The following is a 19,759-nucleotide window of genomic DNA, read 5'->3' as shown; positions in this document are numbered from 1 at the left end:
ATGGTGTTTGACAGCATTATACAGCGACCTTGATCCTTCCTGGGTTCGCAGTCGCCGTATCGACACCAGCCAAGCGAACTTCGAAGAGTCTGCTTCTATGAATGCACAACGACATGAGTGACGAACTTTAATAACTAAGCAAATTCACTTGTAATGATCTGTAATTACTTTCAACGGGTTCGTAGATGTCGTTAGTTTGACATCAGTCAACCCACTAATGTCATATATCCTCAATGATATCCCATTTGTCTAGCAAGCATGGCATATTTGAGCCACGATCAATCCGACTAATAACCTGTTCGCACTCTCACAAGCACTCATCACAATGGAAATAATCGCCCTGCTTACCACTCACTCTTGATACACCACCTCAACACGCTGAGAATCACACTTCGCATCCGGATCCTCACTATCACCTCGCTCTCCAGCCACGATTACTTTATCGCCGAAGGAGGCAGCGATTTCCTCGAGGGTCCGCTGCTTCGTTTCACTAGATATTGATGAGCGTTTCGCTCACATAGTCGGGATTAGGTAGTCACTTACGGGAAGTAGAAATAGGCAATGGTGAGGAAGAAAACGGTGCATGCGACGAAGACGTAGTAGTAGTTCTCGCCGATGTTGGCAAATGCGCTGGGCCCGGCTTCGGTGACTGGAAGAGTTTAGTGTTAGGGAGTTGCGATGTTGATTTTTCGAGTGTAAAGTCTGTCGTGTGGGGTGGGTGGGGGGTTGGGGAGGTATGAACTAACTGGCGACGTTGACGATAAAGTGCGATGCTGCCGCTAGACCCATTACTTTGCTTCGGATGGCTATGGGGAGGACTTCGGCGCCGTAGAGCCAGGTTGTGCTGTTGAGCATTCCGTCTGTGGTGTGAGACCGTTAGCTTTGCTCTGTGGAATATCGTTCCTGAGTGATGGACAAGGGTAACTTGCAGTATGCTACGACAAAGAGGTATATTCCCAAAATGGCGAAGCCTTTGCCGACTCGGTTATTGGTGTTTTGAAACTCGCGTTGCATGACGGCAGCATAGATCTCGATGATGATGATTCCGGCTAGGCCAGAAAGGAGCATTCTGTGCTTGGTTAGTGGGTATTCTTCTTTTGGACTTGTCGGGAGGATAGTGTACTTCCGACGACCCCATTGGTCGGTTAGGTATTTGGTGGTGAGGCAGTTGAAGATGAAGGCGACGGAGCCGTATACGGCAGCTAGTGCTAGGATGGTGTGCGAGTCTATGCCGAGGGATTTGTATAGTGTTGCTATCGTTATGAGCATGCAGGGAAGCATAGAGAAGGAATTGGGGACACTGACTTTGATAGTACTGGACGATGTTAGGCATTGTTCCAATTTTCAACATGAATGGTGAGCATCACTTACTTGTATCACATTCACACCAGTCAAACTTGTCATGGTTTGTACAGCAATCGATCTGTTCAAGAGTATCAGAGGTGTGCTTTGGCGTAGACTAGGGACGAGAGCAACTTACACCAATGCACGGCGTCTAAACAGCCGAAAGATATCCTTATACGAAGTTATCTCTCGCTCTTTCTCATACTGAATCTGCGCAACCATCGCGGCAAACTCCTGCTGGAGTTCATCTGCGTGTAGATCCCGGCGGATTCTCTTGAATTCTGCTCGAGCCTGCTCAATGTTTCCTTTCCGGATCAAATGGCGGGGGGAGTCGGGCATGAAGGTGATGAGCCCGCAAAACATCACGACACCCCAGGGAATTTGTAACCCAAGGGGTAGTCTCCATTGTACTGGCCCGTAGGGAGCGAAGCTGCAGGAATACCCGACCCAATTTGAAGCCATTGTTCCGAAGGCGATACCGCAACCTGAGATGCCACCGATTAAACCGCGATAGCGAGGATCCGATATTTCACTTAGGTAGATGGGAACTGTAGCAACTAATCCTCTGGAGCGAGATAGTTAGTCCTGCGTTAAAGAGTCCTCCCCCGGGTTAGAGCAAACAGCACTCACCCAACTGCATATCCAGCTAACGCACGGCCAGCAAGAAACATCCCGATATTGACTGCTGCTGTCTGGATGATTGTTCCAATTGTGACAATCACACACAGCAGCTCCATGAATCGAAGACGTCCAAGTTTATCCCCCACGGCAGTCTGGGTGAGCGCGCCGACTGCTTCTCCAGCAATGTAAACGGAAACAACCTAAGTCATCTTAGAAAAAGTCCAGTATGCTGGTAGCTCCCACATACAGCACCTGTGAGGCCATTGGATGGGTTATTCATGTAATCTATCCAGCTTTGATGGGCGATGGCTAGCAGAGTCAGCCTAACAGTGGCGGAATATCCCTTTGCTGTCCTTACTTGTTGTCGCAATTCCCGTATCGAATCCCTGCATATTATCTCATCAGGAGTGGCTTCAGGCGAATGTATGGGAATAAAGGGTAACTCACAAATAGAAAGGTTCCGATTGCAGAGAAAATCGCGACTCCATAGGCGTACCAAACAGCCATCTTGACATGCGAACGGCACAGATGGAAGAGATTTAGAGCACATTTGATTAGCAGCTTTACAAGCGAAAGGCGCCGTAACAACATATAGCTGTCATACGTCAAGCCGGGAATGTAAATGACCGCTCAGCCGAGGGTGCGCAACCGTGCAGCCACTCGGAGTATGGCCGATCAAAGGGCCATGGACCAAGAAGGCCTGGGAAGCGGGCCACATAATGGAAGCTCCGTATTCTGCGGGGTGGAAACTCCAAGCACTGGGGGAAATACTCAATTACCCCGCAAACCAAGAGCTCCGGCTTGAAGTGTATCCGGAGGAGCTATACGGAACTCTCCAAGCAGGCCTCCGCCCGCATATTTCTCTACTCAAAAGGATGAAAAATGTAAGTTGTTCATACTGGTACTGGCACAATTTGCCGCAGATACCAGCAGACTCTTGTCGGAGATCGTGTAGAAAGAGCCCGAGCCACAGAGACTCGGTCTGGGGAAAGACTAGAAGCGGGGTGCAGAGGATGATCACTTCGGGGGGTCATCCAATAGCCTCCTCGTGACCTCCCGCCATTGGCCACATCCCTGCTTCATCTGTCCAGGGGACAGGGAATATGGCACCTGGAACAAGGTGATATTCTGCCTAATCTCCGATGCTGACAACTCGAGCTCTCGGAATTTAGAGACTAGACCTCTGTTCCATTAACTTAAAAATAATATACAGCTCTTTACCTGCTAGTATCGAGCTGGCCAGCTGGGAGATCTTCTAAATACTAGTACATAAGCAAGATGACGTACTGGTGAGCCACCTGCAGTCAGAGAAGTAGGCTCACCCTGGACTTCTATTTGCCCAATGCTCCCGTGCATACATGAACAAGGAGATTGAAGAGACAGACCCCAAAGGCCAAACCACCAGAACCCCGAGGCAACCGGCTGAGCAAGGGACGATGTATCAACACCTCGGATGTATACAGGAGAGACCCATAGCACCCAGCCAGCCATGCACTAACCAAAAACATCCACCTCGCTTCGCTTCCTAAGTCGGACTAGCCGCTCGCTAAATCGACACTAACCCCCTAGCGCCAAGCAACCCTCCCGGCCAGCTATAAAATCCCACCGCGCCCGCGCATCTTTAGAATTTTTTTCTTTTCTTTTCCAGCTCTCTTTGCCTTTTGGCTTAGATCAAGTGTAGTATCTGTTCTTTTCAGTTTAATCTCTGAAAGTGTTCTAAGGAACACAACATTGATTAATCTTATTTTTGTACCTCGTGGCAGGACCTCTGTGCTTGCGCATGTCTTGCCACACAGTGTCATCGGGCTTACACTACCTCCGATCGACGCGAACCCTTTTTCATCAATTTGGTCGGCTTGCTCGACTGGTTGGAGAAGAAGATTTGTTCCTTGTAGATGGTTTTCCGTGTTATGAACTGGGCTCGGCTTTCTCTTGGTCGCTTGTTCCTAAGCCGTGTGAATTAGGCATAACATGTATGGGATAGAATATCGACTAGTGCCAAGGCTTTTCAGAGATAGTGCAGTATCTCCATGTTTCTCTACTCTTAAGGCCAAGACATAGTATAGGAACGCATTACTGTTATCCCTGTCACCTTGTTACCTTTGAATAATATCCAACATCATATTTACATTCGCCTGTTTCCCAGTGGCCATCCAGAGCGCCCATGGAAGTTAGGCGATCAAGATTGAATTCAGTGTGCTTCGTGTGGGTACATATATGACCTGAAGTAGCCCCGGAGATACAGCTCCGAAGGGGTCAGTGTGATGGATACGGGGTTACGTGGCTACGGGGGCCACGGGCCCTGAATAGGAAGCTTATAGAGATCTGCATGACTTTGGTAATTAGAAATCCTAGAAGGGCATTTAAGAGCGGCCTGGGCAGTCAGAAAGCAATAAAACAGGAACAGACCGCTACCAGAGAAGTGGATTGATAAGAGTCAAGAGGTTTGACATGACATTTCAAGTCTTATTCTGATGTCTAATGAAGCTTAAATACATTATTACATCTGGCATCTAGGCAAACCTGAGTTCTAGAAGGAAGCTTGAATTGTCCCTAATACCCTACATCCTTTGATGCAAATAATCCCTAAAGGTCCTGAGAGATTGGGAAGGATTGACTCCATAGTGGTCTAAATATCAGTGGAAAGTTCATCAAATATCAGGAATTCTCTGACCCCATCGCACTAATTTCTGACGCCTTCACAGCTAGGACCCTACTAGTTAACCCCTTGTCCAGATTCATCACTTGCTCTATGACTCACTACAATGTGATATAAATCCGCCAGTATACCTTAAGATGCATGCGACTACAGTACCTACAATTACCCTCTCTTCCAAATCCCCACACTTGACCCATCAACATCAACACCATGACACCTACATGGCAAATCACCCGTCTCCTCCACGGCGTCCGAGCCATAGTTGGCGGCCAAGGACCCCCGGTGGTTCTCATCCCCGGCTGGCCCCAAACGGCCGAAGCATTCAGCGATATTTTCGAACCCCTCTCCAAACATTATCAATTCTTCGCCCTCGACCCCCCAGGCTTAGGTGAATCGCCCGCTCCCGTCAACGGCTATGACACCGCAAACGTGAGCAACGTGATGGCCGAAGCCATCCACGACCTCCTACAAGAGCAACCATACCATCTCATCGGCCACGACGTAGGCGGCTGGATTGCCTATCCCTGGGCCGCTCAATTCCAATCCCGAATCAAATCCCTCAGTATCCTCGACGCCTCCGTACCGGGCTTCCTCCCCCCGTTCCAATTCCCCTTATCCAACCAGACCAACCTCCGTCTGTGGCAATTCTCCTTCAACGCGCTCCCCGAATTACCTGAGATTCTCGTCACCGGTCGTGAGCGAGAACTACTCACCTGGTTCTTCAATCTAAAGACAGTGCACAAGGACGGTTTACGCGAAGACCACTTCGAACGGTATATCCAGGCCTATTCGAGACCCGGGGCCATGAGTCGTGGATTCGAGTATTATCGGGCCTTTGAAACGAGCTCGAAACAGAATTTGGAGTTTGCGAAGACGCCGCTTGATATTCCGGTGCTGGCTTTGGGGGGTGCGAGTTCTGTGGGTTCGGGGATGGTTCAGTTGGTTCGGAACTTTGCGAGGAATGTGTCCGGGGGAGCCATTGAGGAGTGTGGACATTTTTTGCCCGAGGAGCAGCCGCCTGCTGTTGCGCGGAGGTTGTTGGAGTTTTTGGAGGGGATTGATTCGAAGTGAGATTTCTTGGACGTACCTTTTATCAGTTGCTCTAGACAGTCAAAAATTATAGATTGGTTATGTACGGAGTAGAGGTTATCTCAAGGACGTTTCATGGCGGCGAGCAGAGATCCAATAGTGCTGGCGATGAAAGTCATAGCGCACTTTAGATAAAGATGGGGAGCCATGCAAGAAGAGCAACATGGTAAATATGTTAACTGATTTCGATCCGCTCCATGAAATGTGAATAGATGTCAAGAGGTGATTGTATGTTGTGATCATTAAGTTAAATAGTAACTATGACCAAATGGTTATTCTAAACTGGGTTTCTTGATGTGGCCCGGTCCATGTCTTAGTATGGAGTAGGTCGGTCCGGAATTCAGGTTAGTATGGCCGTGTAAAGAACCAATGTCAGATAAGATATAGAAACTTTTACTACGATGGTATAACTTCATGCGAGGTCGGCTACATTCTACAGCATTAAGCAGCACATAGTTCGTCAAGAGACTCATCAACTAGGAGTCATATATTCTTTCTTTTTTTGAATATGAGACCCTATTCCATCTTCCATTGCCGATGTCATAGCCGCCGCCGCAGAGCGGTCTGTGCAATGCATGAAACCCAGAGCCGAACAAGGAAACCGCAAATCTAGAAGACAAGAGCAGCACCCTTGGTCTTCTTGTCACCACTGTTGAGCGTCATGGTTAGCATCAGTATTCTCAGTCGCGGGACAGACGACCAAACGTACCCAAGCTCGAAGTGCTTGCAGCGCTTCAGGGAGAGCTGCTTCTTGGTCTTGCAAGCAGTGCACTCAAGACGAAGAACGATCTTCTTGGTGGTCTTGGCCTTCTTGTGGAAGACGGGCTTGGTCTGACCACCATAACCGCTCTGCTTCCGGTCGTAACGACGCTTACCCTGGGCGAACAGAGAGGCCTATAGATCATGATTGCATCAGCATTGGTCGCGTGCGATGGACTCGGATGCTTGGGCAGTGTTCACCTTTCCAGCCTTGTACTGGGTGACCTTGTGCTGGGTGTGCTTGTGGCACTCCTTGGACTTGCAGTACGTCCGGCGGGTTTTCGGAACGTTGACCTGAATGCGAGAAGATTGATCAGCCACTGCTGCTGTGGAATGGTATAACGCCCGCAGCTTGTTCCCGAGTTCCTCGTCGTCGAAGGTTGTGATTCACGATGGGCACGGCATCACGGATCGAAAAGTGAGTAGGACAGATTGGGTCTGGCAATGACTTGGTCGCTCTGGTAGGATATTTCGATTCATCGTTCCGGTCGCACGCAACAACTTCATTCGCTTCATCCCACAATATTCGCGGGGAAACTCCCCACGTCGAGATCTCCATCGATTCTAACCATTTTTGTGTGATTCTTTTGGGGGTCGAAAATATTCGTTTGTAGCTTGAATCGTTGCGCTTCGTGAGTGCCGTTTTCCAACTCGGTTTGTCGTCAAAAAGTGCCGTAGGTCGTCCCACTCCGCAATCTACCGATTTATCGAAAACACTTCTCCGACGCCCAGGAACACGGAAACAAGACTGGTTAACGATCAGAACAGTGTCCTTACCATTTTGACTGATTTGGCCGGATCGCGAACTTGGTGGTCGTTGATAGTCTCTTGTCGGGAGGATCGAGTCGGGCTGGCCGTGTGTTGTGGGATTTCGTTCGCTTAGGGCGCGGCCTAACCGCGTTTGTGTGCCATCCGCCAAGACCCAGGCCGCATTACCTAATGCCTCAGGCAGCGACACTTCTCATCCCCATACCTACCGCGATCTATTCTCGCTCGTGAATGACGCAGTATCAGTGCTAATGTTCGGGGTCCCTTAGTGGAACCCTTTGCCGACAAGGACGGCGTCTCCTCCGCCATAAAATGATGTGCCTTTACAGAATTCCAGCCCTCTTTCTTCCCCGACTAGCCACTCCCCCTTCCTGGAGATGACCCCGTCTTCACGAAACCAGTACTTCTGCCGGAGCTTCTCATTAATCTTCTCCACCCTTTCTACCAGTGCAGCCACTCGCGCATGGTCCACCGTCTCTCCTCCCGCGTGATTGGGGTTCTCTAGCACAAACCCGTCCTGGGTGATGAAACGCGCGATCGTAATATGTGCTGAGAGGGCGATGTACCTTGGCCTCGTTTGTAACCCTGTCGCTGTGACAATACTAGAGACATCACGACGCAAATGGTGATATGTATATCCGTCGTTTTCTATGTTGTGGGCAGTGGTCGTCTCCTCTCCGGCAGCAGGGACAAAAGACAGCGCCATCGCCGTTGCATCGTAGCTGACCATGGGCTTAACCAGGCGCGTCCGATGGTGGAATAGAAAATCCACCAGCTCCGGTACAACGCCATGGTCCTGGAGATGAGAGACCAACCCTTCAATTTCCGGCTCGGGTCGACAGCTAGCAATCTCCAGTGTGGTCATGTGCAGTTGTTCTGGGGGCGTAAACCAAACGCCTAACAATACCAAACCCAGTAAAATGATCAGCAAACAAAGAAAGATCCCACCAGGGACATGATATTACTAACTTGAAGCCACCTCGCGAACATCCTGCTGGATCTCAGCCACCAAATCCCGGATATGCTGCGGTGGTCGAGCGTAGAGAGTCAGATTATGCCGCGGATCGACGAACGGTGATGTTTTGCCGTCAGCTCCAGCATGTGTATGCAACTTCCTCAGAATTTCGTCGATCTGCCATCCTTTGAAGTCCATGCTGAGGAGTTTATCCCCGAATTGCGCATTGCGGTTGGATCGATGAGTCTCATATCGCGCTTGGATTTGTTTCTGTGCTTAGATGAGTAAGGGTTGTTCTTGGAGAAGCGGTTGGAACTTGGGATTATACAGGGTCATCTTGACATTCTATGATCAGATGGTCAAAGGGGTTAGGCTCTTGGATGCTCTTTTCCATTTTATTTGGTCAAAATATAGTTCAGTCTTTTGTAGCAGGAATCTAGAACGATATTTGGAGTGTTGTTGATAGTACCAGAATGCCAAGGGCCGGTGCTATATATATCTCATCTGCCTGAGGGGCACAAGCACAAGCCGAAGCCCGCCTGAACGTAACCCGGCAACAAACCATCAATGTAATCCCATTCTGTGCCTATTAGAGACACTAACAAAAGGAAATAAGAACACATATACTATATAATTAATCCTAAACCACACCGTAACCCCCCCAAACCAACAAAACATCCCCCAAAGACCCAGTCCGGGGCTCAGTAACCCCTTCCTGACTATCGCCGGGCCTCCGTTATTTTGATGCCCCACCAAAAACCCCGCCGAAGCTTTCCGTCACCAGTCCAGTCAACATCCACCGCCGTCATTCCCTTACCGACCTACATTGTTGCTCCTCACGACTTCCCTTGCCCATATTAGAGCGTCGCGTCTCTTCCTTGCACCTTATTCTAATCTCCCACTCCACCGGTAATCAAACCACTACAACAGTCGTTATCTTCCCACCATGTTGATCAAGTGAGTTTCGTGTCACCGATCACGCAATGACGCAGATACCGTGCCGCGAACACCAGCTAACCCGCGTCTCCTTTTTTACCAAATTTAGAGTCCGTACCTTGACTGGAAAGGAGATCGAGTTGGATATCGAGCCGGATTACAAGGTACATTTATCTCGTGGATTCTTGTTGGGTGTGATGGGTGTGCTGGTGCGGCTCAGCTAGGTAGCTAGGTAGCTAGCTTATCTGGTTGGTTGGTTGCGAGCTGGGCTGGGCTGGGGCTGGGCTCATCACTTCTTATCGGATGGGGGATCTACTGAAGGTATCTCGTTTTCGCATCGCTGACAATACTTAGGTGTCTCGGATAAAGGAGCGCGTTGAAGAGAAGGAGGGCATTCCGCCTGTCCAGCAGCGGTTGATTTTCGGTGGAAAGCAGATGTACGTGTCCCGTTCGCAGAACACAGTTAAGGTTATAGACATGGGGTATGCTAACGCAGCGGAATGTAAACAGGGCCGACGATAAGACCGCTTCAGAGTATAACCTGGAAGGAGGTGCCACGCTACACTTGGTGCTTGCTCTTCGTGGTGGATGCCTGTGATCGGGTGTGGAAGAGAGATGGTGAGAGAGATCTGTATTATCTTTCAGGCCGGCAGTTTGAACGCTTCGTAGCGTTGTTATGTGCATGGCGCTTTTCAATGGGGACGGGGTTTAATGAGCTACTCCCAACGCAGTAATGACAGTTTTCTTTTTTGGAAAGAGGATCTCACGTAATCGTTGTCCTGGTGGATGGGTATTATATATCTATAGCTTTCTAGGCTAGAACTGTGGCATCTGTATCTATGGCGGAGGGAAGGTGTAGGGACGAGCCAGAGAATATAGAATGGGGTGCTTGAGAACCAAACATCCCATGTATAGAACTCGCCATGCGTTTGCGATATGGCCCTCTAGATAGAGGTCCCCGTCGGATATGCAAAGGCTACCGCGCCTGACTCGAGTCTGGGATGTCCAAAAGGAAAGGAAAAGTAAACGAAAGAAAGCCTTCAGTGGTATCATTTGCAAAACGCCATCAACTCAACCTGTGCACTAGACCGCGCTGGTGCCGAACGCCAATCCTATGAATAATGGTGATCCTGTATATCTAACGATGCAAGGGGACTTCGTTGCAAGATATGTCCCGTCAATTTACTTTCTTCTTCTTGGGTTGAATGAAGAGGCTTGGAGCAGGCCTTTTCCGAACAACTGCAGGACGGGGTGGCTGCGGCGGGGATGCTGGCGTATCCTCTACACCAGACCTCAACTGGGATCTCGCCTCCTTTGCTAAAGATTCGGACGGATTCCTTGTAGGCGGTGATGTCGGTGCATTTCCCACCGGCTTGCTGGTCGCAGCAGGCGACTGCGACTGCGGGTTCGTGGCCCGTCCTGAGGTTATTGCTCGCAGACGGGCTTCCCTCTCACGCAAAGTAGAATTGACTATCGGATTGTTCTGGCTTACAGAGCCAGTACTAACCTGCGACCGCGACCGACCGGGCGCTCTCAGAGCTGGGGTCTCCTGTCGCCGAGGGACAGCGGGCTCAGCAGGACGCCTGTGTTCCTCAATCAAAGCGCGGGGGGCCTGTCTGACCTGGGTCGCCCTGTTATTGAGATGTTTGGTGGGCACAGTCAGAACGGTATTCCTCCTTGTTGCCGTGAAGATACTATTCTTCTTCTTGGTCTCTCGCGGAGCCTGGGGTCTACCAAATGTCCAGGCGGGCGACCCCATAGGGTCTGAGGGGCCAGCCCCGGTCTTAGACGAGAAGACGGGAGCAATCCCACCCATCCTTCGGTCGAAGGAAGCATATCGCTGCTTTGCGGTCGGCCTTTCACGGGGAAGACCGATGATTCGTCGATCCGTGACGAATTTCGCACTGTGCTTTTCGCGCTCCGAGCTGATGCCATCTAGAGCCAGCTTCAGCTTTTCAGCATCTTCATCCAAAGCCCTTTGAACTTGTTCCCGAAGGTCACAATATACGTCATACCAACAATCGGGTCTCTCAGGCAGATCGTATTCCTCCCATCGTGGGATATCTCGCTTTATAAACTCGAGCCAGAGCTCCTCATCATCTCGCACAAGGTGTGGGGACTGCAGTTCCAGAGATCTCTGTTATGTGGGGAAGATCGATAGTTAGCCAGGGGTAGTCATTCACTGACGCTGGACGGGGGTCCGCGGACTCACCAGTTTCTCGGGGCTCTCCACTTTGAGTAGGAATGGACGAGCAAGCGCATAGGGCATGTTTCCGATATCGTTCAGATCTAAATAAGTATACAGAGTCAGTGTATCGTCCGAGTAGGTATTAAGGGGTAGATCGGGCTCTGCCTACGCTTCACGTTCCTAATCGCAGTCGCCGTGCAGAGATGCAGGAGGGACGGCGGCGGCATGATCGTGGATCGGGATGGGCACCAAAAAATAACCAAAAAGCTGACATGAAAGAATTATCATATATAAGGGACAAGTGAGAGGCTGCGGATGGAGGCATGGGAGATGACCAGCGGCAATCAGGAAGCCATGAGCTTGAGGCCATTGAGCCCTTTGTACGTGGTGAATGCGCCTGCGTCAGGCCCAAGGCGGCGGGATGGCGTCACCGGATTTCATTGGCTCATCTGGACCCAGTCAGGCGGAGGCGTGGTTTACTGCCGGCTGCGGGTGACACCGCCCGGGGGGGGGGGTTCCGATCAGCTGGTCCGATAAGACACGATCAATATCGCGATTCATGATGGTACCATGAAGCAGTCTATTCATCCGGAAAGGCTCTGGTGACTAAAGCAGGCTCAATTCACTTCTTCACACAATACTTCCTGGGTCTCCTAGCATGCTTACCCCGGACATTCCAGCTACAACCACCACGCCATGAGCCTCTCTGAGCTACCTACGGAGGCCATGTCGAATTTATCGAGACCTTGCTGGGTACAAGAATGAGCGACAAGCTGAACTACTATGACGACCGACTTGTAGCATGTTGTGCAGCTTTGGAAAACAGGAAACACGTCGTCAAGATGCTTACCAGGCGAGGGGGGACCTGATGGAACCACTATCGCAAGGAGCGTCGCAAGGCCAAAGCGAGAAGCTGACCATCGTTGAACCGACCGCCGCCAATAGGAAAAATGTGGTGATTGTCAAGCTAATACCTACAGTACATAGAACTGCTGAGTCCTCTGCTGTCTATAGTTTTCTATGAGAGAAAGCTAGCACTGCGCAGGTGGAGGCAGTGCAGGGGCATGGCAATCGGGACATCATCAAATTTTTGGTAGCCGAGGACATCAATGTCTATTTCTTAAAGGCGTAGTTGGATTGTAAGTTCCGGCCTTTGTCACATACTATTACTTTGCGAGGCCGGATCCGAATGCTGAGAACGACACTGATAGAAACCATAGTCCAACGCGGTGGGTGGTTGGGCCTTACATGGGGCCTTGCGTAGCCTTGCCTTCAATCTGGCCGGTAGAAACAGGTCTTGGAGCTGGCCCCCCAAATCAAATGATGCTGGACCCGAGCAGTGATCAAGCATAAGTAAGGGGCAGTGATGAGGCTGACGCCTGAACATATTGACAAAACGTATAAGAGAATGGTAGGAATGAGCGAGATAGTAACTGACATCCACGCTTATAATCCGCTCAGAATGGCTTATATCATCATACGCCCGGAAGAAGTCTATAGCCTTGTCTTATGGAACAAAGCTTCTTGTTTGCTGCGGAAGTGGCTTCCGCAGCCTTGCTCCGGGCGAGTTATGCCCCGTGGGGCGTCTGCATCGCCTCGCTTTTAAGGCAGTGTATACACGACAACATAGTATGATCAAGTGGTAAGCTGAGCCACCAACCCGGCTGTAGCCATAAAATATAACATAAACAAAGTTCATCCGTGGTTGACAGAATGGTGACAACCAAACGCAACCGCGGAACTTTACAATGGGAGTCATATGGTGAAAGTGACTGCGCCCCGTTGGTGTCATGGGATATCTAGACAAGGCGTTGAATACTCCGTAGTGGTGGAGTAATCGAAGGACATCATGTAATCACGTTGACATAGGTATTTAAATACTCGGCGGAAGCGTCCGAGATCTTGTTGTTTTCTTTCATGTCTTTGGGTTTGTTTTTTGACAGTATATCTGTATCTATATTCCAACATATTTATATTCAGAAGAGTTAGTTTGGATCGTTGATATCATCAACTTGACTCAATTGATTCTTGAGCACTCATATACCAACGGCTTCATATACCGTAAACCGCAACAATGTGGTAAGTCTCGCGGACGTGCATTTCCGACACTGTATCTAATAAATGCATGCCATAGGTACGCGATCGCTCGACCCAGTGAGTATCTCGTGCTCACTGGAGCCGGGATCACCGATATCAAGATCTGCAAGAAGGCCTTGGTGATGCCATGGCAGCGAGTATGACGGATTCCGGGTAGCGCGAGGAGCAATACTAATCATTCTATTCAACAGTGTGCTAGGATTTCCGTCGCCCCGTATGACTTCTCACTCAGCCTACAGGCTATGACCATAGAGAAGCTGCAATTTTCTCTGCCGGCGGTTTTCACGATCGGGCCCGACAATGAGCAAGCAGCGCTAAGGAAATATGCTCTGCTTCTTTCTGGATGCGCGGAAGAGGCTTCTTCGACCCAAGCGAAGGACGTGACAGACAAAGCAAGGCATAACCATGTTCAGGATATCGTTCGGGGGATCATCGAAGGCGAGACTCGTGTGATCGTTTCTAGCATGTCCATGGAGGAGATCTTCAAGGAGAGGCAAGTCTTTAAGACGAAAGGTGAGCGACGACCTGTACACTGACTGGGTCTTTGTATATGCTGATGTTCGAACAGTTATTGAGAATGTCCAGAATGAATTGCAGCAGTTTGGGTTAATGATGTGAGACCGAGAGCTCTGAGACAGACGAAATCAGCTGACAAACGATAGTTATAACGCCAACGTCAAAGAGCTCCAAGATACCCCCGGAAGTGAATACTTTGCCTTTTTGAGTCGCAAGGCTCATGAAGGAGCCCTCAACCAGGCCAAGATCGATGTTGCTGAGGCCCGCATGAAAGGTGAAATCGGAGAGGCCGAGAAGCAGGGCAGAACCAAGCAGGAGATCTCCAAAATCGACGCCGACACTGCAGTTCTGGAAACACAACGCAAAGCTGAAAAGGCCAAGGCAGACTCGGAGCTTGAGAACCGCAAAACAGAACTCAACTATAGTATCCAACTGAATAAGATCACCACTCAGCGCCAGAAGGAAATGAGAGATGCCGAGTTGCAGAAACAGGTTCAAACCAAGCGCGCGGAGACGGAGCTGGAACGTCTCCGCGCCGAGCAGGTCACCAAAAGCAAGGTCGAACGTGAATCGGCCCAGGAAGCAGCCGATGCTGCCTTCTATACGGAACAAAAGGCGGCCGATGCACAACTGTATAAGCAAAGGATGGAAGCCGATGCAGCGTGTAAGTTGTTCTTTGATGGCCCTTGGACTGGCCGTTGCTGACTTTCCAGATTACCGCCAAAGCAAAGAAGCAGATGCAGCTTACTATACTCAGAAGCGGGAAGCTGAAGGGGCCCTTGAGATGGCCAAGGCATATGGAGCTCTTGTTGACGTCCTCGGTGGTCCTCAGGCGTTCTTGCAATACAGAATGATGGAGACCGGGACTTACGAGAGGTTGGCCGATGCCAATGGCCGTGCCATCAGTGGCCTTCAGCCTAAGATTACCTCGTGGAACACCGGAGGTAAGTATCGACTGACTCCTTCCCAAGTACTGCTGACCAGGATAACATGTTCTGACATCAAAACAGACAATAGCAGCGGCTCTCGGGATTCGATGGCAGCGATTCGCAACATCATGCAGGGTCTGCCCCCCATTCTAAGCACAATCCACGAACAGACAGGGATCGCCCCTCCATCCTGGTTTGCGGAGATGCCAAAGCCCAATGGCACAGAGAACAGCCCGCTCCCCAAAGAGACGCGCCCAACCAGTGACATGCTGTTGAACAACTAGACGGGTGCCCGCATGAGGTTTAGGAATGTGATTGCCGGGGAGAACGCAAGAAGGCAGCAGTTGATATATGCTCTCTGCGTTGTGTATTTGCCATATACTGTAGGTTTCTATGTTCCCAGCGTGTTTTATGCAGAGAAGTGCCAGTCCTGCCATCGACCGGTTGGTTGGGCATAGTTGCTAGGTTATACGCTTTGCTTGATGATTAAACTTTTCAGGATACTAGCAACATTATGTGTACTAGTACCCCTTTAGTGAGCAAATAGCTAATGAATACCATGCTGCTTTTATTTTGCAAGAAAGGTGATGAGATGAATAGTGTGTTGGTTGTGTTCTCTGTTTACATCACCCTCGCCAGTCACGTGCTAATCATCCCCCACCCAGCCAAACATTGCAAACAACTCCTCTATAGCATCATCGCGGAGGGGCAGAAGAGTGAGGGCAGCATTACACAATAAACTCCCCCCTACCGAGTCCAGAGCATCATCGAACTCGTGAAATTTATACTCCGCGCCTCAATCAAATAATTTAGACCGAAAATAACTCGACCAACACATTCCGACAGGTACGTACTATCCCTCATGTGCTGCACCCATCGGAGTTGCCGTGACAGGAGCGGATCGATGGAGCTCCCCGCCTTGGGTCATTCATGATTCAAAGAGTTGAGTTGGGCCGGCTCCAGTCGCCCTATGTCTATGCTTATCACCCGAAAAACTCCCTGCCATTCTCCTGTTAATTCTCCGCAGCAAATTGAGCAAAAGTACCATAATTTCTAATTTCGAGTCAATAGCGTCGATCATCATGGCTCCTCGCTCGCAATTGGAAATCGTCACGGCATCTGTCCTGCGCCTGGTCAAGGAAGAGGCGTCGTATCACCGCGAGCTGCAGCAGCAGAAGGAGAGGATCAAGAAGCTGGAGTCTCAGGAGAGCGAGGAAGATGAAAACAGGGAGTATACCCTTAATCAAGAGGTGAGTGTTACGGTGTATGCCATAGGTGGTGGTCTATGAAGGTGATCGCTGACAAGGGTCGTGATAGCATCGGGCTCTCGAAGAAACCAAAAATGTCCTTCCGTCATTGAAACAGAAGATTGAAGACGCCATAGCCAAGCTCAATAGTCTCTTGGTGAGTGACAAATTTTGACAGGCCGGACAATGCTATTATTGTCAGGAATGCTAAACTTTAGCTTTTATTGTAGGTCGAGGAGGGTAAGAAAGGTTCCGAGAGCAATGTCGAGCATATCAATGCTGCGAAGGACGCCATTGCCAAAGCTAGGACGGCAGAGCGGGAGATCGCCTGAGAAGCCGAGAGGGCCTATTTCCTATGTCTCTAGCACATGTACTTAACCCCATCATGAGGAAATATTTAATAAATTGCCCCTGAATAAAAGCAAAAAATTGACGTGATTTGATAGTCACCCTAATGCGAACGCCACCGACCGGACTCCTTGCTCAATGAGTGGTAGAAAAATTCCCCGATAATCAGGTAGTGTCCATTTTATCTGCACGGTCATCTTGAACCTCTTCTCCTTCTTCCAGCTCTTCGGCCACCTCACCCTCATCTTCCATCGTAATGTCCTGATCGGGGACTGTCTTCTTCTCGTCGTCTACTGCGGTTACTTGTCGTAAGGGTGATGCTGCGCCGGCTGTACTCGCCCTGTCCACCTGCAATCCAGCAGGCGATCGGCCAAGATCATCTTGACCATGTTGAGAAGGAGTCAGACTGTCGGACTCGTGACGGGGAGTATTAGCCCCACTAGATTTTCCTTTCGAGGGGACATCCCCGTCATCTCCGTCCTCTCCCTCCTGCATGCCTTCTCTACGCTCGACCTCCTCCTTCTCGTCACGGATGAGACGACGCAGCTGCATTCCTTCTTCCACAATCCGGCCAAATTGTTCTCGTCGTTCTCCCCATGTCTGTGCGTACTCCTTGCTCTCCTTTTCCAGCTCGGTAATTTCCGCCTGTAGTTTTTGTAGATTGGCTTGTTGATCTTCTCGCGGCTTCAAGAGCCGGTTGCTGGTAATTTTCTCCGCCAGTTCATCGTAGCTTTTGCGCAGGGCCAGCAGACGCTGTGCCTCCTCTAGCTGTACCCGCAAGTCTGCTGTGTTGTCGCGCACCGATTGCATTGTATCAAGAATTCGAAGCTTCTCAGCTGCATATCGCTCGCGCTCCTTTTCGTTACTTGTCAGGACGAATTGGATGCGCGCAATACTGCCTTCGAATGCGGCAAAGTCCAAAGCGACGTCTTCACGGAAATGGCGCCATTCCTCGAGTCGTTTCTGTTTCTCCGCCTCGGCCGCTGCTGTCGCATCGTCGTCCGCTCCATCGGGCGGAGGGGTGGGAGGGAGCGTCGCGTTGGATACCACAATAGAATCGCTGTTCAGAAGGCGTTTCGAAATCCGCTTGAATGGTTTTTCTTCGACGTTCAAGAGGCGGGACTTGTGGAGTCCATCTGGGAGGGCATTAGTACGATGAAAGGGACGGGGACTCGCTCTAGAACCACTCGACCTTCGTCCGGTTGATCCAGTAGACCATACGACGTCATTATGGTCGTAAAAATAAATCCGGGTATTTGTCAAGGGAACCACGTCGGGAGTGTCCAAGGTGATCGCGATCTCTCGGTGGCCGAAGGAAGATGGTGCAAGCTTCAAAGGGAAAAGGCCGACGACGGCCGATGCGAGCGGTCGGGGGATCCGCGCTAGGCGGGAGCCGACTTCAGCTGCTCTTCCCTCCCGCGATTTAATGCGGGCATCGTCCACTCTCCTATTTCCGACTGCATGCCATTGCGCTCCCCTCTTCCCCGGCACTCCCGGTCCCCTCGATTTCACCGCTGCTGCGTGGCCGAGGGCCCTCCCAGGGCCTCTACTCAGCTACGACTCCCACTCCTCAGGCTGCTGGCTGCTGGCTGCTTCCCTTCCATTGGCGGAGGCTCCAGATTGGCCTAATCTATACTTGCCTGATTGGTTCGTCTGGCTGCTGTCGGAGCTGGGGTCTCTGCGTCAGACAATATCTAAGGACCCTCACATTATTACACGCGAACGATGCCGAATCGACCAGTCCAAGGAATCTGTTGCTGTCTTCAAAGTCACATGAAACGCATGTCTTACTACTGATGGAAACCATTGTCGGGACCGACTTGCTTATGTACTACTGTTCGCGGCAACGCTCTTCATTGTGATGGCAGAGATGTACTCAGGGCTCCATGTGGGCCAACGGTTCAGCTCCCTGGAGGAATTCAAAGGATTGGTTCGAAGTATCTCAGTGAGACAGCACTGGGAGCTGCGAGTGACAAGAAGCAACAAAAAGAGCGTGGTGATAGGCTGTCGGTCATCGAACAATTGCTACTTCCGGGTCGTCTGCCGCGCCAACAAGAATTCGACTTACATCAGCAGCCTTCAGGACAGCCATAGTTGTCGGCGCAATGCAACCTCAACCTCGAAAACACCGGCTCGATCGGAGGCTTCGCATGTGCGATTCCTTCTGACTGAAATACCCAAGCTATTCGACATGAAGAACAAGATCAAGGCACAAGATGTTGTGGACGCTGTGAAGCGATATCATGGCTATGACATCTCCATGCGACAAGCGCAACGTGCTCTCATTCGGCTGCAGCAACGAGAAACACACAACCAGAGCGAGGGGACCAACACCCACGACTCTAGCGGAGATGACCGACAGGATAGCCAGCCGCCTCCGTTAGAGAGTCAGGCGGATAGCTCGAACTTTGGTGGTCTTTCTGGCCAAAGATGGATTACGAACACCCTCCCGTCGACTATGATGGACAATATCCCTCAAAACGAGGTCCATCGGAATCCAGCTATCTCGGCTTCGCAACTTCACAGTCAGCCTGTGCAGCCAGCGCCTCCAGCACATCATCAAGGACCGCCTACGCGCTCAGTACCACCCCCTGAAGTCACGCCACCGGATCCATTACCCTTAAGCCATAGCCTTCATCACACTGTCAATTCCCAGCAGTCTTCCTATTCGGTGCCTGCCTCGAACCAGGCACCCTCCCCGGAGGCTGGGCGCACAAAGAACCAGACCCAGCCTCCAAACGATGGACAACATGCGAACCCGCAACTAGTCCTAACAAACTTCAAAATCGAATTTACTTGCAACGCCTGCGGGGCGTTGAACCAGAGCTTCTTCCCCAATCATGGGAACATCACCGGTGGGCACTACCTGCCCCCGCACACCGGCCCTAATCAAAACGCAACTTCCACCAGCGGGGGCCCCTCGATACAACCCGCTCAAAGCAGTGATGGCAATAGCCGCGCTGGGGGTGGCCCAGGATTTGAAGGTACATCTGCAGCAAGTACACGTGGCGTACAACAGCCTTGGACAGCAGGGACCCTGGAAGTTCCACTTGCACATGCACACCCATAGTTCTGCGTAGAGTTGGGGGTGAGCCCAGGATTTGTTTTCCGGCTCAAGGAGGCGCAAAGGGCATTGGAGACATTGCTCCGATCTGCGTTCCCCTAACACAATTATCACCAGCCCCGGCTTGTCTATCTACAACATTCGAGCCCTCGCTGCAAGCCTGACTGGATATCCGGCGAACACCCCTGCAAATAACCCCAGTGACGTGCCTCTTCAGGGTCGGGTACGAAGTAGAGTAA

At 50.7% G+C, this 19,759-nt stretch overlaps 9 protein-coding genes across 9 annotated transcripts; 4 read left to right on the top strand and 5 right to left on the bottom strand.

Annotated features, from left to right (window-relative positions):
• Positions 1–167: 167 nt before the first annotated feature.
• hxt8 (putative MFS monosaccharide transporter (Hxt8)) lies at positions 168–2,938 on the bottom strand. The gene is made up of 12 exons (XM_025724541.1): positions 2,413–2,938; positions 2,324–2,351; positions 2,213–2,274; positions 1,975–2,165; positions 1,481–1,909; positions 1,372–1,423; positions 1,306–1,315; positions 1,124–1,253; positions 930–1,069; positions 747–860; positions 544–649; positions 168–490 (listed from the first exon to the last, which is right to left on the bottom strand). The coding sequence occupies exons 1-12, from the start codon at positions 2,554–2,556 to the stop codon at positions 352–354; spliced, it is 1,545 nt and encodes a 514-aa protein (XP_025569521.1). The 5' UTR covers positions 2,557–2,938; the 3' UTR covers positions 168–351.
• A 1,798-nt stretch (positions 2,939–4,736) lies between these two features.
• On the top strand, positions 4,737–5,804 carry BO80DRAFT_430084 (alpha/beta fold hydrolase). The gene has a single exon (XM_025720629.1). The coding sequence runs from the start codon at positions 4,835–4,837 to the stop codon at positions 5,693–5,695; it is 861 nt and encodes a 286-aa protein (XP_025569520.1). The 5' UTR covers positions 4,737–4,834; the 3' UTR covers positions 5,696–5,804.
• Positions 5,805–6,322: 518 nt separating this feature from the next.
• BO80DRAFT_439607 (60S ribosomal protein eL42) lies at positions 6,323–7,044 on the bottom strand (the record flags this gene model as incomplete). Its single annotated transcript, XM_025721086.1, has 4 exons — positions 6,323–6,362; positions 6,423–6,607; positions 6,674–6,766; positions 7,042–7,044. 4 exons carry the CDS (start codon positions 7,042–7,044, stop codon positions 6,323–6,325), a joined length of 321 nt encoding a protein of 106 aa, XP_025569519.1.
• Positions 7,045–7,505: 461 nt separating this feature from the next.
• BO80DRAFT_450441 (uncharacterized protein) lies at positions 7,506–8,589 on the bottom strand (the record flags this gene model as incomplete). Its single annotated transcript, XM_025721816.1, has 3 exons — positions 7,506–8,137; positions 8,210–8,465; positions 8,524–8,589. The coding sequence occupies 3 exons, from the start codon at positions 8,587–8,589 to the stop codon at positions 7,506–7,508; spliced, it is 954 nt and encodes a 317-aa protein (XP_025569518.1).
• Positions 8,590–8,828: 239 nt separating this feature from the next.
• Positions 8,829–9,887, top strand: BO80DRAFT_430082 (NEDD8 family protein RUB1). Its single transcript, XM_025720628.1, has 4 exons — positions 8,829–9,152; positions 9,241–9,295; positions 9,486–9,568; positions 9,642–9,887. The coding sequence occupies exons 1-4, from the start codon at positions 9,142–9,144 to the stop codon at positions 9,727–9,729; spliced, it is 237 nt and encodes a 78-aa protein (XP_025569517.1). The 5' UTR covers positions 8,829–9,141; the 3' UTR covers positions 9,730–9,887.
• Positions 9,888–9,909: 22 nt separating this feature from the next.
• Positions 9,910–11,696, bottom strand: BO80DRAFT_497931 (elongin A domain-containing protein). Its single transcript, XM_025724105.1, has 3 exons — positions 11,489–11,696; positions 11,344–11,420; positions 9,910–11,268 (listed from the first exon to the last, which is right to left on the bottom strand). Exons 1-3 carry the CDS (start codon positions 11,544–11,546, stop codon positions 10,309–10,311), a joined length of 1,095 nt encoding a protein of 364 aa, XP_025569516.1. The 5' UTR covers positions 11,547–11,696; the 3' UTR covers positions 9,910–10,308.
• Positions 11,697–13,247: 1,551 nt separating this feature from the next.
• Positions 13,248–15,417, top strand: BO80DRAFT_419521 (flotillin domain protein). Its single transcript, XM_025718313.1, has 7 exons — positions 13,248–13,398; positions 13,454–13,553; positions 13,608–13,929; positions 13,985–14,030; positions 14,079–14,596; positions 14,646–14,876; positions 14,943–15,417. The coding sequence occupies exons 1-7, from the start codon at positions 13,394–13,396 to the stop codon at positions 15,143–15,145; spliced, it is 1,425 nt and encodes a 474-aa protein (XP_025569515.1). The 5' UTR covers positions 13,248–13,393; the 3' UTR covers positions 15,146–15,417.
• A 468-nt stretch (positions 15,418–15,885) lies between these two features.
• BO80DRAFT_430077 (putative tubulin-specific chaperone Rbl2) lies at positions 15,886–16,545 on the top strand. Its single transcript, XM_025720627.1, has 3 exons — positions 15,886–16,111; positions 16,179–16,265; positions 16,339–16,545. Exons 1-3 carry the CDS (start codon positions 15,944–15,946, stop codon positions 16,438–16,440), a joined length of 357 nt encoding a protein of 118 aa, XP_025569514.1. The 5' UTR covers positions 15,886–15,943; the 3' UTR covers positions 16,441–16,545.
• Positions 16,473–17,769, bottom strand: BO80DRAFT_394529 (uncharacterized protein). Its single transcript, XM_025717286.1, has 2 exons — positions 17,649–17,769; positions 16,473–17,592 (listed from the first exon to the last, which is right to left on the bottom strand). The coding sequence occupies exons 1-2, from the start codon at positions 17,683–17,685 to the stop codon at positions 16,622–16,624; spliced, it is 1,008 nt and encodes a 335-aa protein (XP_025569513.1). The 5' UTR covers positions 17,686–17,769; the 3' UTR covers positions 16,473–16,621.
• Positions 17,770–19,759: the final 1,990 nt, after the last annotated feature.

Source organism: Aspergillus ibericus, assembly GCF_003184845.1.
Source record: "Aspergillus ibericus CBS 121593 unplaced genomic scaffold BO80scaffold_82, whole genome shotgun sequence".
NCBI lineage: Eukaryota > Fungi > Ascomycota > Eurotiomycetes > Eurotiales > Aspergillaceae > Aspergillus > Aspergillus ibericus.
Note: the sequence above shows the minus strand (reverse complement) of the source record. Positions and strands in the feature narration are given on the sequence as shown.

Coding starts and splice junctions, on each gene's coding strand:
- hxt8 (XM_025724541.1), bottom strand. CDS start 2,556: ATGTTGTTACGGCGCCTTTCGCTTGTAAAGCTGCTAATCAAATGTGCT. Junction 1,424..1,480: donor TTTAGACGCCGTGCATTGGT/GTAAGTTGCTCT, acceptor ACTCTTGAACAG/ATCGATTGCTGTACAAACCA. Junction 650..746: donor CTTTATCGTCAACGTCGCCA/GTTAGTTCATAC, acceptor AAACTCTTCCAG/TCACCGAAGCCGGGCCCAGC.
- BO80DRAFT_430084 (XM_025720629.1), top strand. CDS start 4,835: ATGACACCTACATGGCAAATCACCCGTCTCCTCCACGGCGTCCGAGCC.
- BO80DRAFT_430082 (XM_025720628.1), top strand. Junction 9,296..9,485: donor ATATCGAGCCGGATTACAAG/GTACATTTATCT, acceptor GACAATACTTAG/GTGTCTCGGATAAAGGAGCG. Junction 9,569..9,641: donor ATTTTCGGTGGAAAGCAGAT/GTACGTGTCCCG, acceptor GAATGTAAACAG/GGCCGACGATAAGACCGCTT.
- BO80DRAFT_497931 (XM_025724105.1), bottom strand. CDS start 11,546: ATGCCGCCGCCGTCCCTCCTGCATCTCTGCACGGCGACTGCGATTAGG. Junction 11,421..11,488: donor TGCGATTAGGAACGTGAAGC/GTAGGCAGAGCC, acceptor ATACTTATTTAG/ATCTGAACGATATCGGAAAC. Junction 11,269..11,343: donor TGGAGAGCCCCGAGAAACTG/GTGAGTCCGCGG, acceptor CCCACATAACAG/AGATCTCTGGAACTGCAGTC.
- BO80DRAFT_419521 (XM_025718313.1), top strand. Junction 13,554..13,607: donor TGGTGATGCCATGGCAGCGA/GTATGACGGATT, acceptor TCTATTCAACAG/TGTGCTAGGATTTCCGTCGC. Junction 14,597..14,645: donor GATGGAAGCCGATGCAGCGT/GTAAGTTGTTCT, acceptor CTGACTTTCCAG/ATTACCGCCAAAGCAAAGAA.
- BO80DRAFT_430077 (XM_025720627.1), top strand. CDS start 15,944: ATGGCTCCTCGCTCGCAATTGGAAATCGTCACGGCATCTGTCCTGCGC. Junction 16,112..16,178: donor AGTATACCCTTAATCAAGAG/GTGAGTGTTACG, acceptor GGGTCGTGATAG/CATCGGGCTCTCGAAGAAAC. Junction 16,266..16,338: donor CCAAGCTCAATAGTCTCTTG/GTGAGTGACAAA, acceptor CTTTTATTGTAG/GTCGAGGAGGGTAAGAAAGG.
- BO80DRAFT_394529 (XM_025717286.1), bottom strand. CDS start 17,685: ATGACGTCGTATGGTCTACTGGATCAACCGGACGAAG. Junction 17,593..17,648: donor ACTGGATCAACCGGACGAAG/GTCGAGTGGTTC, acceptor ATGCCCTCCCAG/ATGGACTCCACAAGTCCCGC.